At 45.7% G+C, this 14,039-nt stretch overlaps 1 protein-coding gene across 1 annotated transcript in view; it reads left to right on the forward strand.

Moving 5' to 3' along the window:
• The window catches only part of LOC306764759 (histone-lysine N-methyltransferase EHMT1-like), a 46,543-nt gene that overhangs the window by 31,163 nt on the left and 1,341 nt on the right, over positions 1–14,039 (forward strand). Inside the window, exons 15-19 of the mRNA XM_079251995.1 lie at positions 2,141–2,295; positions 6,633–6,800; positions 8,345–8,489; positions 8,562–8,639; positions 12,309–12,424. Of these exons, the coding sequence (XP_079108121.1) occupies positions 2,141–2,295; positions 6,633–6,800; positions 8,345–8,489; positions 8,562–8,639; positions 12,309–12,424 (662 nt within the window). The remainder of the gene's footprint in view (positions 1–2,140; positions 2,296–6,632; positions 6,801–8,344; positions 8,490–8,561; positions 8,640–12,308; positions 12,425–14,039) is intronic.

The raw sequence follows: 14,039 nt of genomic DNA on the forward strand, positions 1-14,039 counted from the left end.
CCTCTCTTGAATCTGGGGCCTTTCCCTCTGTCTTCCAGCAAGCTCGGGTCACCCCGCTGCTGAAGAAACCCACGCTCGACCCAGTTCAGGTTGGAAACTACCGGCCGGTCTCACTGGTGCCGTTCTTATCTAAACTACTAGAGCGTTCAGTCTTCAGCCAAATCTCGCAATTCCTCCATGATGAAAACCTTTTTGATCCATATCAGTCTGGCTTTAGGCAAGGCCATTCCACTGAAACTGCTCTACTATCTGTTATCGATTTCCTCCGGCTTGCCAGATCCACTGGTCAATCCTCAGTCCTGGTCCTGCTGGACCAGATCCACTGGTCAATCCTCAGTCCTGGTCTTGCTGGACCTGTCTGCTGCTTTTGACACAATGAACCATCAGATTCTCCTCTCCACACTCTCTGATCTTGGCATCTGTCTTCTCCTGGTTCTCGTACTACCTCTCAGGAAGATCCTTCAGGGTATTCTGGCGAGGAGAAGTTTCCAGCTCACATGAGTTGAAAACAGGGGTGCCTCAAGGGTCGGTGCTCTGCCCTCTTCTCACTATTAACCTCCTCACTTGGTGCAGTCATAAGTTCTCATGGCTTCTCCTATCACTGTTATGCTGATGACACTCAGCTTTTCCTCTCCTTTCCTCCGGATGACACAACCGTCTCAATGAGAATATCAGCTTGCCTTGCTGATATCTCTGCATGGATGAAGGATCGCCACCTCAATCTGTCCAAGACAGAGCTCATTGTCTGTCCAGCCAATCCTTCCTTACATCCGCAATCAAGTGTGAAGCTTGACTCTATCACACTTGTTCCTACGCCTGCTGCCCGGAATCTGGGTGTCATGGTGGATGACCGGCTGACCTTTAAGGTCCATGTTGCCTCGGTTGCCCGTACCTGTCGATATGCTCTCTACAACATCAAGAGAATCAGACGTACCTGACAGAACACACAACTCAGCTTCTGGTTTAGGTTCTGGTCATCTCACACATCGATTACTGCAGTTCCCTACTGGCAGGTCTGCCTGCATGCTGGTTAAACCTCTGCAGATGATCCAGAAAGCCACAGCACGTCTGGTTTCAACCAACCGAAACAAGCTCATGTCACTCCACTGCTAATCACTCTTCACTGGCTTCCAGTCACAGCACGCATCAAATTTAAAGCTCTGCTTCTGGTTTACAAAACAATAACTCAAACGTCTCCCGTCTACCTTCACTCCCTAATCCAGACCTACACTCCTTCTCGACAGCTACGTTCCACCAGTGAAAGACACCTTGTGTTACCACCAATACATGGGACTAAATCACCAGCCAGACTATTTTCCTCTGTTGTTCCACGATGGTGGAATGATCTCCCAAACTCTGTCCGCTCTGCAGAGTCCCTGTCTACTTTTAAGACCCAGCTGAAGACTCAGCTCTTTAAGGAGAACTTCAACACTTAGTATAGCTGTATTTATTGGAAAGTTGGAGAACTTAGCCCAGTTCTTTGTAACAAACTTTATGATATTAATTCTTTGTATTGTAACATAGGTGACATTATATGGTGGGAAGGGAGTAAACAAAAAAAAAAAAAAAAAAAAAAAAAGCCTGTAGCACTTTATGCAAGGACCTGCGTCCAACTGGACAGTCCACCAGCACCTTCCGACGATGTCCTCTACTGTTTAATTTTGTGCTTGTGTTGTTCTCACTCATATGTCAGTCGCTTTGGATAAAAACGTCTGCTAAATGACTGTAGAATAGAATAGAATAGAATTCCAGGAACCCATAAAGTAATCCCAGGAACCCGTAGAGTTTTCCCAGGAACCCGTAAAGTAATCCCAGGAACCCATAAAGTAATCCCAGGAACCTGTAGAGTTTTCCCAGGAACCCGTAAAGTAATCCCAGGAACCCATAAAGTAATCCCAGGAACCTGTAGAGTTTTCCCAGGAACCCGTAAAGTAATCCCAGGAACCCATAAAGTAATCCCAGGAACCTGTAGAGTTTTCCCAGGAACCCGTACAGTTTTCCCAGGAACCCGTAAAGTAATCCCAGGAACCCATAAAGTAATCCCACCAACCCGTAGAGTAATCCCAGGAAGCCGTAGAGTAATCCAGGAACCAGTAATACGGGAATCGACCTTCTACACTAAGCCGGCTTGTTTCTGCAGGAGGAGAACGTCTGCCTGCACTGGGCGGCTCTGTCGGGCTGCGACGACATCGCCCAGGCTCTTCTCGAGGCTCGGTGCGACCTGAACGCCGTCAACGTTCATGGTGACACGCCGCTGCACGTCGCCGCCAGAGAGAACCACCTGGAGTGTGTCATGTGAGTGTGTCGTCTGCAGGTGAAGCCTCTCAGTTTGGATTGTTCCAGTAACGTAACTGGGAGATTCCAAGTCAACCATTTCACCAAAACTCGATTTTTTATTTAGTAGAAACAAACTTTCTAATATTATTCAATTACTGGTAGGTAGAAATGCATACTGGTAGGTAGAAACGCATACTGGTAGATAGAAACACATACTGGTTGGTAGAAACACATACTGGTTGGTAGAAACACATACTGGTTGGTAGAAACACATACTGGTAGGTAGAAACGCATAGTGGTAAGTAGAAACACATACTAGTAGGTAGAAACACATACTGGTATGTAGAAACATATACTGGTAGGTAGAAACGCATACTGGTAGGTAGAAACACATACTGGTAGGTAGAAACACATACTGGTAGGTAGAAACACATACTGGTAGGTAGAAACACATACTGGTAGGTAGAAATGCATACTGGTAGGTAGAAACACATACTGGTAGGTAGAAACACATACTGGTTGGTAGAAACACATACTGGTTGGTAGAAACACATACTGGTAGGTAGAAACGCATAGTGGTAAGTAGAAACACATACTAGTAGGTAGAAACACATACTGGTATGTAGAAACATATACTGGTAGGTAGAAACGCATAGTGGTAAGTAGAAACACATACTAGTAGGTAGAAACACATACTGGTATGTAGAAACATATACTGGTAGGTAAAAACACATACAGCGGATCTTTTTAAAGCCAGAAATTATTATGTTGTGGTATTTACTACTTTCAATATTGGAAATTAAATTTGAATCAATTAAAAAATAATCTATTTGTGTATATGACTTGTGGACATTGGAATAAAAAGAATAATCACGATCTGTTGGGTGTTGCAGCCTCCAAATATCTACTATCCTCTTAGATTTAATTAAATTATTGAGAGTCTGTACAGAGAGGATGTTAGGTGGAGGGGCTCTTGACAGTCTGTCCAAATACGGATCCACATAACAGTTGAAGTCTCCTCCAATCAATAAGTGGCTTGTGTTATCATCTGGTAATATGTCAAACAATTTTCGAAAAAAAGCTGGATCATCTGAATTTGGGCCATATAAATTCACGAAAGTTACAGGAAAGCGATTCATATGCCCATGTACAATAATGTATCGACCATTAGGGTCTGTTACACAAGACTGCAAATTAAAAGGTACTGATTTACGAAAAAGAATCGCTACCCCTCTGGCTTTAGATGTGAAGGGAGCATGATAAACTTGAGAGATCCAGTTAGCTCTAAGCAATCTGTGGTGTGTGGCTTTAACATGCGTTTCTTGCAAAAACACAATGTCAGCTTTTAGTGACTTTAAATGGGCAAACCACGTTTGATAGGGTGACCCAAACCCCGAACGTTCCATGAGACCAAGGACAGATTATCAACAGAACTGTGCATACTTTGTTAAGCAACACAATATCAAACAAACTGCTTTTGTAATGGAGTAATATACATAGATCTGGACTTGTCTGTCAGTTAGTAACATACTAAACAAAAAAAGAAACAAAAGAACATAGCACCGAACATGTGCGTAAACAATATCCCCACTCATAGCTTCACAAATTGAAGCTGAGCTACCTACATACTCGCCTGGGGCCACCGGCCAGATTAAAAAAAAAACAAAAGGTAAGCTAACTATGCTCACACAGCACCTCGGGGACACAAACAAAAGAGATGCCAGTAATTAAACAGCTACAAGATATATTATAATATAGAAAAAATGTGTCCTCATTTATGTCAGTTCGTTATCAATGAAATTTTTTGCTTCAGCAGGATTGTTAAACACTTTTACCTGCCCTTCGTGGTGAACGTGAAGCCGTGCAGGGAAGCGGAGGTAATGCTGGACGTTTTTCTCTCGCAGCGCTTGTTTCACCTCTTTGAAGCTCCGTCTCTTTTCCATGACATCTGCTGTATAGTCAGGAAAAATAAAGATGCGCTTTCCATCGTATTCCAAAGCATGCTCTCTGCATAGCCGTAAAATCTTCTCTTTGTCCTGAGCATAATGCACGCAAGCGATGATAGTACGAGCCTTGGAGCTTTCAGCGGGCCTGGGCTGGAGTGAGCGATGAGCTCTATCAATGGCAACTGGCTTGTCAGAGTTCTCCGCTCCGAGTAGTTTGGGGATCAATTGGGATACAAAATCTGTGGGTCTCCCCTTTTCCTCTCCTTCCCCAATTCCAACTATCTTGATATTATTGCATCTGGATCGACCTTCCAGATCCGAAAGCTTAGAGCGGAGAGACTTATTTTCATGTCGCAACTCCTCCAGCGTTGTTTCCAGGCTCTGAATACTTTGCTCGTGTTCTGCGGCCTGGGCTTCCATGTCGTCCATTTTGTCGGTCAGCACCTGCTGGCTTGAAATGAGACCTTGAATCTACTGTTCAAACTCATCGAAACGGACGTTAATAGACTGAAGGATGCTCTTTTCGATTTTTCTCCAAACGAGTGGTAGCTCGTCTTCTTCGTCGCCGTTCGAGCTAACCTTCTGATGGCTAGCTTTAGCATTAGCTGAAAGGCTAGCATCGCCTTTGCGGTCGCGTCCATCACGTTTACTGGTCATTTTCTTGCTTCAAAGTGACAAGTTTTGCTGTCAAAAGACAGGCGCTGATTCTAACGCTGTAGTGGAGGCGCAAACTTCTGGCAAATAGTGTTTTAAAGAATTAAGTTATTGTGCCCCGAGGAGCTCCGAAAAACACGCCTACTCTCTAGCCATCTCACGAGCGCCCCCCAGGACGCTGGTTCTGAAGTGAAAAGATTTCAAAGTTTCTTGAAGTTTTAAATGAACAGTGTGGTACAGATTTGAATGCGCAGAGTCAGTCCAGAGCTGCTGAAGGGCCAGAGATCTGCAGATGCTCTAAGTTCTGCACTAACCATCCTTTTTACCCTCCCATAAATGCATCAATTGCCTTCCCTAAATCTGTTACTCTAAACAGGAAAGGTCTGTTGTTATCTTAGAGTTAAGACCAGACGGCCACCTAAATGCGGTGGCCTCATGGCATCCGACTCTGCAGACAGAAACCCGTCAAGTGTTTTGGTAAATCAGATCAGGGTGCAGACACCTCAAGGCCCTAGAATTTGGTATGTCTGTAAAGACGCTAAGCAGACACCGTGTAACAAGACTTCATGGGTTCAGCGTCATCACTTCATACCTATAACAAATGCATACAGATTATAAAATAAGGAAGATGGATTGAGGATTATATGAATATCTAATGGATTACATGAATGAAAAGCTAGAACATGCATTTTCTACAACACAGTCAAAGTCTCATCAACTCCACAAACAAACAAGACCAGTTGGGCGACGTCTGTAATATCGGCGGGCTCATCAATTCCAACAGAAAATGCCAGAAATGACACACTTTGCGCTTCAGCTGGATGTCCAAATCTGTCGATAGGTCCATAATGCTGTCTGCTACAGTATTCCTCATCAGGATAATGTCGGCAAAAGCTTGTTGCTTCTCAGGACACATTCTTTGCAGCCGTCAGCAAGCAAGTTTTAACAAACTCCCCTCACAGCTTTGATGCTGATGCTGTTTTGTTGGCATTTAGGTAGCTGGCTTTCACTGCGGCATCACTGGTCTCTCGGCTCCGGGTGAAAATAGACTGCTGTTTCCTCAGACCCTCCAACAGTTCATTTACCTCCCGTCTCCTCAGTTCTCCGTGTCAGCTGCTGTATTTTTCACTACGCTGAGCCTCATTGGGGCGCTGAAGATAATGTTCCTTGAGCACTGAAACTTGCTGCGTGGACACCAGGCACTCAGGTTTCCCTTTCACCTCCGTCAACAAATAGGAAGAAATAAGTTTCTCCGACACTCAGAGTCACTTTTTCTTTTCAGGGTCGAGCAGATAAAATTCCAAGGATAGGACAAAATGCCACAAAAAGACCCAGGCGTCGGCTGTAAGTTCTTCTGTGGCAGCGTAGGGTGTCATGTTGTCTACTCTGAGACAGTGTGCCTCCTAGCGGATAAATCAGGAACTGCAGATTTATTTAAAAATGAAAACATTTATTTTTCCATATTGCAGATTTATCCTGCGGGCCGGACTGGACCCCTAGGCGGGCCGGTTCCAACCCGCAGGCTGTACGTTTGACACCCCTTGACTAGATTAATGGATCGACATGATTGGTCGGAACCAGACGACAAGCTGTTGCAGAGAGTCGTGTCGGTTGGACAGGCGTGTTGGACGTAGCCTAAAGAAAAGGACGGAGGATGTCCTGGGTCTTCATTCTGTCGACCCTGTAGTTTCCTCTCATTGGTTCATCGTGGTCTACGTCTAAACGCGTCACTTTCGATCCGTTTCTCTTCTTCAGGTTGTTTCTGTCCCGCGGAGCCGACATCAAGCAGAGGAACAAGGAGGGGGGGACGGCTCTGGACTGCTGTCCCAGCGGGTCAAAGGTCTGGACGGCCCTGAACACCAACAAGAAGCTGACTGAGGCCAGGAGAGGTCGGGACTGTCAGGGGGAGCGACTGCTCAGCAGGTGGGTTTAACCGACTTCCTGATGCTGCACGTCTTCACCTGGATCATGTTTCCTCCCAGAGACTGGTTCACCTGCCGAGTCCCGAAGCCAAGACCGGTTCCCCTTCCAAGTCCTGAAGCCAAGACCGGTTCCCCTTCCAAGTCCTGAAGCCAAGACCGGTTCCCCTTCCAAGTCCTGAAGCCAAGACCGGTTCCCCTTCCAAGTCCTGAAGCCAAGACCAGTTCCCCTTCCAAGTCCTGAAGCCAAGACCAGTTCCCCTTCCAAGTCCTGAAGCCAAGACCAGTTCCCCTTCCAAGTCCTGAAGCCAAGACCAGTTCCCCTTCCAAGTCCTGAAGCCAAGACCGGTTCCCCTGCCGAGTCCCGAAGCCAAGACCGGTTCACCTGCCGAGTCCCGAAGCCAAGACCGGTTCCCCTGCCGAGTCCCGAAGCCAAGACCGGTTCACCTGCCGAGTCCCGAAGCCAAGACCGGTTCACCTGCCGAGTCCCGAAGCCAAGACCGGTTCACCTGCCGAGTCCCGAAGCCAAGACCGGTTCACCTGCCGAGTCCCGAAGCCAAGACCGGTTCACCTGCCGAGTCCCGAAGCCAAGACCGGTTCACCTGCCGAGTCCCGAAGCCAAGACCGGTTCACCTGCCGAGTCCCGAAGCCAAGAGCAGTTCACCTGCCGAGTCCCGAAGCCAAGACCGGTTCACCTGCCGAGTCCCGAGGCCAAGACTCGGTTCTGGCTCAGGTTTCCTCGCAGGTCTAAGCACTGCTTCCAACAAAGAAGACCAGACCAGGGCCTGTCCTGCCAATGAAAACCAGGAAACTGGTCTGGGCCATGGAAGATGGGAAAACTGGTCTGATGAGTCCCCATTCAGATGATGGATCCATCCTGCTTCGGATCAGCAGGATCTCCCTCCACCCCCCTTCCTGGGCCCCAGCAGGAGGACTGTCCTGGGGAGTCTGGGAACTAGTTCTCATGATGGTTTTGTAGGAGACAAGATGAAAGTGTCGGGAGTAATGATCAGGGATCTTCATGACCAGCATCTTTTGTTGTGATGACTCAGCATTGTGACCGTTCTGTAAATAACAACAACAAACAAGATGTCAACATCAGAAATATGAAGAAATTTGCATAAAGAAAAACGCCCACATGGCGTCTACATACATAGTCACCTCCTAACATCTAAGCATTCAGGAGGATGAGACGGTCTAACAGCGCCATCTGCTGGTCAGTCTGCACATTACAGGCATATACCCCCCTCCCCACGGAGCAAATAACCTTTCAAAATAAAAGCCTTTTATACAACGAGGATGTCACACAGCTGACATCATCCATCTCCACCATGACGACGAGGTCTCTGTCCTCCACTGGAGCAGTTCTGGTCTGAAAAACAAACAAGTTGAAGGTTTGTAACACCGAGGAACTGCAGGTTTTGTCTGTTTCAGGGACCCCAACACAACATGCAGATTATAATCTGACCTGCGGTTCATACAAATATAATAAAACGTCCAAATTCCTGTTTGTACGTCTGGAAACGAGCTGTCTGTCTGCTCCCTTAGGGATATTTCCCGTGGGTACGAAGCGGTCCCCATAAGCTGCGTTAACGGAGTCGACGGCGAGCCGTGCCCAGACAACTTTAAATACATCCCCGACAGCTGCGTGACGTCTTCGCTGAACATCGACAAGGACATCACTCACCTGCAGGTGAGACGTCCCCTCCGAGGGAGGCGGGTCTGGTTTCATGTCGCGCTTCTGACCGTTTCCTGTCTCACAAAGCACTGCAGCTGCACTGACGACTGCTCGTCCAGCTCCTGCGTGTGTGGTCAGCTCAGTCTGCGGTGTTGGTACGACAGCGTAAGTTCACACACACACACACACACACACACACACACACACACACACACACACACACACACAGTTTGCAGTTTAACTCTCATCTTCTGCTGTATTTAACCCTTTATTTTAGTTTCCTCATGGCTGAAAGTCAGAAAAGCTGCTAGAATATCATCATACATCAATATTTTATCTACTTTTTCCGCAGAAATCATTTCAACGTCCGTCCTGCTGAAACGACCAAACATTCAGGCAGTTGTAGGAGTTTAACCCAGTAAATACCAGTATGAAAGGCTGAATTAGTCCCTCCAGCAGAACAAAAACATAAAAGCTTCATTATTTTCCATAATAAATACTTGAGCGTTGAGCCTGCATCTGAGTGAAAAACCAGTTTAATTTAAGGACTTTTCCTTGAGGTGAGAAACTGACATTAAATAAGGAAAGATAGTAAACAAAACAAGTGAGACTACAACATGAAGTTTTACTGGAACGTGAAAACTTCCTTGGCTGGTACGCCACCAGATTACATCAAATCTGTTTGGTTGCTGATCGTTAATGTATCCGAGATCCTGTAATATTTATCTCACAGAAATTATTTCATGTTTTTCCAATTGATAAACATTTTAAATAATTAACTTGAAAACAATCTAAAAATGAAGAAATGTTTTCTGGTTTTTCGCAGGAATGAAGTTTAAATTATGTATAAAAAAGTAGAAAAACGAGAGTTGAAAGGATGAAGGGACTTCGTTCTGAAAGGTTTTTAATAAAACCTGTTTTATTCTTCTGATTCCACTTCATCTGTTAATATGTTCATCATTTTACTCTCTGGATGGATGGAGGGATGATGGAGGGAGGGAGGGATGGATGGATGATGGGTGGATGGATGGATGATGAATGAAAGATGGATAGATGGATGAAGGATGATGGATGGATGGATGAAGGATGGATGGATGGATGAAGGATGATGGATGGATAGATGGATGGATGGATGATGAATGAAAGATGGATAGATGGATGAAGGATGATGGATGGATGGATGAAGGATGGATGGATGGATGAAGGATGATGGATGGATAGATGGATGGATGGATGATGAATGAAAGATGGATAGATGGATGGAGGGATGATGGATGGATGGATGAAGGATGGATGGATGGATGGATGAAGGATGATGGATGGATGGATGAAGGATGGATGGATGGATGAAGGATGATGGATGGATGGATGAAGGATGGATGAAGGATGATGGATGGATGAAGGATGGATGGATGAAGGATGGGTGGATGGATGGATGGATGAAGGATGGATGGATGAAGGATGGATGGATGGATGGATGGATGGATGAAGGATGGATGGATGGATGGATGAAGGATGGATGAAGGATGGTTGGATGGATGGATGGATGGATGGATGAAGGATGGATGGATGGACAGATGGACGGATGGATGGATAGATGGACGGATGGATGGACAGACGGCTGGCTGGATGGACGGATGGATGGATGGATGGATGGATGAAGGATGGATGGATGGATGGATGAAGGATGGATGGATGGATGAAGGATGGATGGATGGATGAAGGATGGATGGATGGATGGATGAAGGATGGATGGATGGATGGATGGATGAAGGATGGATGGATGATGGATGGATGGATGAAGGATGGATGGATGGATGGATGAAGGATGGATGGATGGTTGGATGGATGGATGGATGAAGGATGGATGGATGGATGAAGGATGGATGGATGATGGATGGATGGATGGATGGATGATGGATGGATGGATGGATGGATGGATGAAGGATGGATGGATGGATGGATGAAGGATGGATGGATGGATGGATGGATGATGGATGGATGAAGGATGGATGGATGAAGGATGGATGGATGGATGAAGGATGATGGATGGATAGATGGATGGATGGATGATGAATGAAAGATGGATAGATGGATGGAGGGATGATGGATGGATGGATGAAGGATGGATGGATGGATGGATGAAGGATGATGGATGGATGGATGAAGGATGGATGGATGGATGAAGGATGATGGATGGATGGATGAAGGATGGATGAAGGATGATGGATGGATGAAGGATGGATGGATGAAGGATGGGTGGATGGATGGATGGATGAAGGATGGATGGATGAAGGATGGATGGATGGATGGATGGATGGATGGATGAAGGATGGATGGATGGATGGATGAAGGATGGTTGGATGGATGGATGGATGGATGGATGAAGGATGGATGGATGGACAGATGGACGGATGGATGGATAGATGGACGGATGGATGGACAGACGGCTGGCTGGATGGACGGATGGATGGATGGATGGATGGATGAAGGATGGATGGATGGATGGATGAAGGATGGATGGATGGATGAAGGATGGATGGATGGATGAAGGATGGATGGATGGATGGATGAAGGATGGATGGATGGATGGATGGATGGATGGATGGATGGATGGATGGATGAAGGATGGATGGATGGATGGATGAAGGATGGATGGATGGATGATGGATGGATGAAGGATGGATGGATGAAGGATGGATGGATGGATGGATGGATGAAGGATGGATGGATGGATGAAGGATGGATGATGGATGGATGGATGGACAGACGGCTGGCTGGATGGACGGATGGATGGATGGATGGACAGATGGACGGATGGATGGACAGACGGCTGGCTGGATGGGTGGATGGATGGATGGATGGATGAAGGATGGATGGATGGATGGATGAAGGACAGACGGCTGGCTGGATGGGTGGATGGATGGATGGATGGATGGATGAAGGATGGATGGATGGATGGATGAAGGATGGATGGACAGATGGACGGATGGATGGACAGATGGACGGATGGATGGACAGACGGCTGGCTGGATGGGTGGATGGATGGATGGATGGATGAAGGATGGATGGATGGACAGACGGCTGGCTGGATGGATGGACAGATGGACGGATGGATGGACAGACGGCTGGCTGGATGGACGGATGGATGGATGGATGGACAGATGGACGGACGGATGGATGGACAGATGGACGGATGGATGGACAGATGGATGGATGGACAGATGGACGGACGGATGGATGGACGGATGGATGGACGGATGGATGGACAGATGGACGGATGGATGGACAGACGGCTGGCTGGATGGACGGATGGACGGACGGATGGATGGACAGATGGACGGATGGATGGACAGACGGCTGGCTGGATGGACGGATGGATGGATGGATGGACAGATGGACGGATGGATGGACAGACGGATGTTTTTAGGACCGAAACTGTATCAGGTACGACGGAGGTTCTGAGGGATGTAAGAGGAACCATGGCGGTTTGGCATGACAACTGAAGACGACCAGGCGCCTGCCTGATCTTCAGTCCAACTCGTCAGGTTTAGAACAGTGAACTGGTCTCAGATGGACTGTTCAGCTTTTCTACGTCTGTGTAGAATGAAGGTGTGATGGTCAGATGGAAGAATCAGATGTCCCCTCTTCCTTGGTCTTCATCCAGGGTGTTTTAACCCATCAGTAATCCAGTATGTGGTCTGTTGTTCCAGTTTTTAATGACTGCCCGCTGGGTTTACAGTCTCATGACACTTGAAGGTTCTGGTCTGTCTGGACCGAGATGTTGTGGAGGTCGTCATGGCAACGAGTCACATGTCCTGTTTGTGTTTACAGGAAGGTCGACTGCCGCTGGACTTCTCTCAGTGGGAGCCTCCAGTTCTCTTCGAGTGCAACCACGCCTGTTCCTGCTGGAGAACCTGCAGGAACCGTGTGGTCCAGAACGGACTCAGGTGATCCAGTTATTCTTGTAGAGACAATCCTGCAGCTTCAGTAACTCCGTCTGGGTTTCCAGCCTTCATCCTGATCATTCAGATTGATCAGAAACTGGCTTGGTGATGTTTGGACGACTGTTAAGACAAGCTATCATCTGCAGCTGTAAACATGTGACACCTGTCGGGGTGCAAAAATTAACACGTTTACAGCAGAAAAAAACATGTTTACAGCATGAATAAACATGTTTACAGCAGGAATAAACACGTTTACAGCAGGAATAAACATGTTTACAGCATGAATAAACATGTTTACAGCAGAAATAAACATGTTTACAGCAGGAATAAACACGTTTACAGCAGGAATAAACACGTTTACAGCAGGAATAAACACGTTTACAGCAGGAATAAACACGTTTACAGCAGGAATAAACATGTTTACAGCAGAAAAAAACATGTTTACAGCAGAAATAAACATGTTTACAGCAGGAATAAACATGTTTACAGCAGGAATAAACATGTTTACAGCAGAAATAAACATGTTTACAGCAGGAATAAACACGTTTACAGCAGGAATAAACACGTTTACAGCAGGAATAAACACGTTTACAGCAGGAATAAACACGTTTACAGCAGGAATAAACACGTTTACAGCAGGAATAAACATGTTTACAGCAGAAAAAAACATGTTTACAGCAGGAATAAACACGTTTACAGCAGGAATAAACACGTTTACAGCATGAATAAACATGTTTACAGCAGAAATAAACATGTTTACAGCAGGAATAAACACGTTTACAGCAGGAATAAACACGTTTACAGCAGGAATAAACACGTTTACAGCAGGAATAAACACGTTTACAGCAGGAATAGACACGTTTACAGCAGGAATAAACACGTTTACAGCAGAAATAAACACGGTTACAGCAGGAATAAACACGGTTACAGCAGGAATAAACACGGTTACAGCAGGAATAAACACGGTTACAGCAGGAATAAACACGGTTACAGCAGGAATAAACACGGTTACAGCAGGAATAAACACATTTACAGCAGGAATAAACATGTTTACAGCAGAAATAAACATGTTTACAGCAGGAATAAACATGTTTACAGCAGGAATAAACATGTTTACAGCAGGAATAAACATGTTTACAGCAGGAATAAACATGTTTACAGCAGAAATAAACATGTTTACAGCAGAAATAAACACGTTTACAGCAGAAATAAACACGTTTACAGCAGAAATAAACACGTTTACAGCAGGAATAAACACGTTTACAGCAGGAATAAACACGTTTACAGCAGGAATAAACATGTTTACAGCAGGAATAAACATGTTTACAGCAGATATAAACATGTTTACAGCAGATATAAACATGTTTACAGCAGATTTAAACACGTTTACAGCAGATTTAAACACGTTTACAGCAGGAATGAACACGTTTACAGCAGATTTAAACATGTTTACAGCAGATTTAAACACGTTTACAGCAGGAATGAACACGTTTACAGCAGGAATGAACACGTTTACAGCAGATTTAAACATGTTTACAGCAAAAATAAACGCGTTTACAGCAGAAATAAACACGTTTACAGCAGATATAAACATGTTTACAGCAGATATAAACATGTT

This window comes from Telmatherina bonti (genome assembly GCF_933228915.1).
Source record: "Telmatherina bonti genome assembly, chromosome: 13".
NCBI classification, from domain to species: Eukaryota; Metazoa; Chordata; class Actinopteri; order Atheriniformes; family Telmatherinidae; genus Telmatherina; species Telmatherina bonti.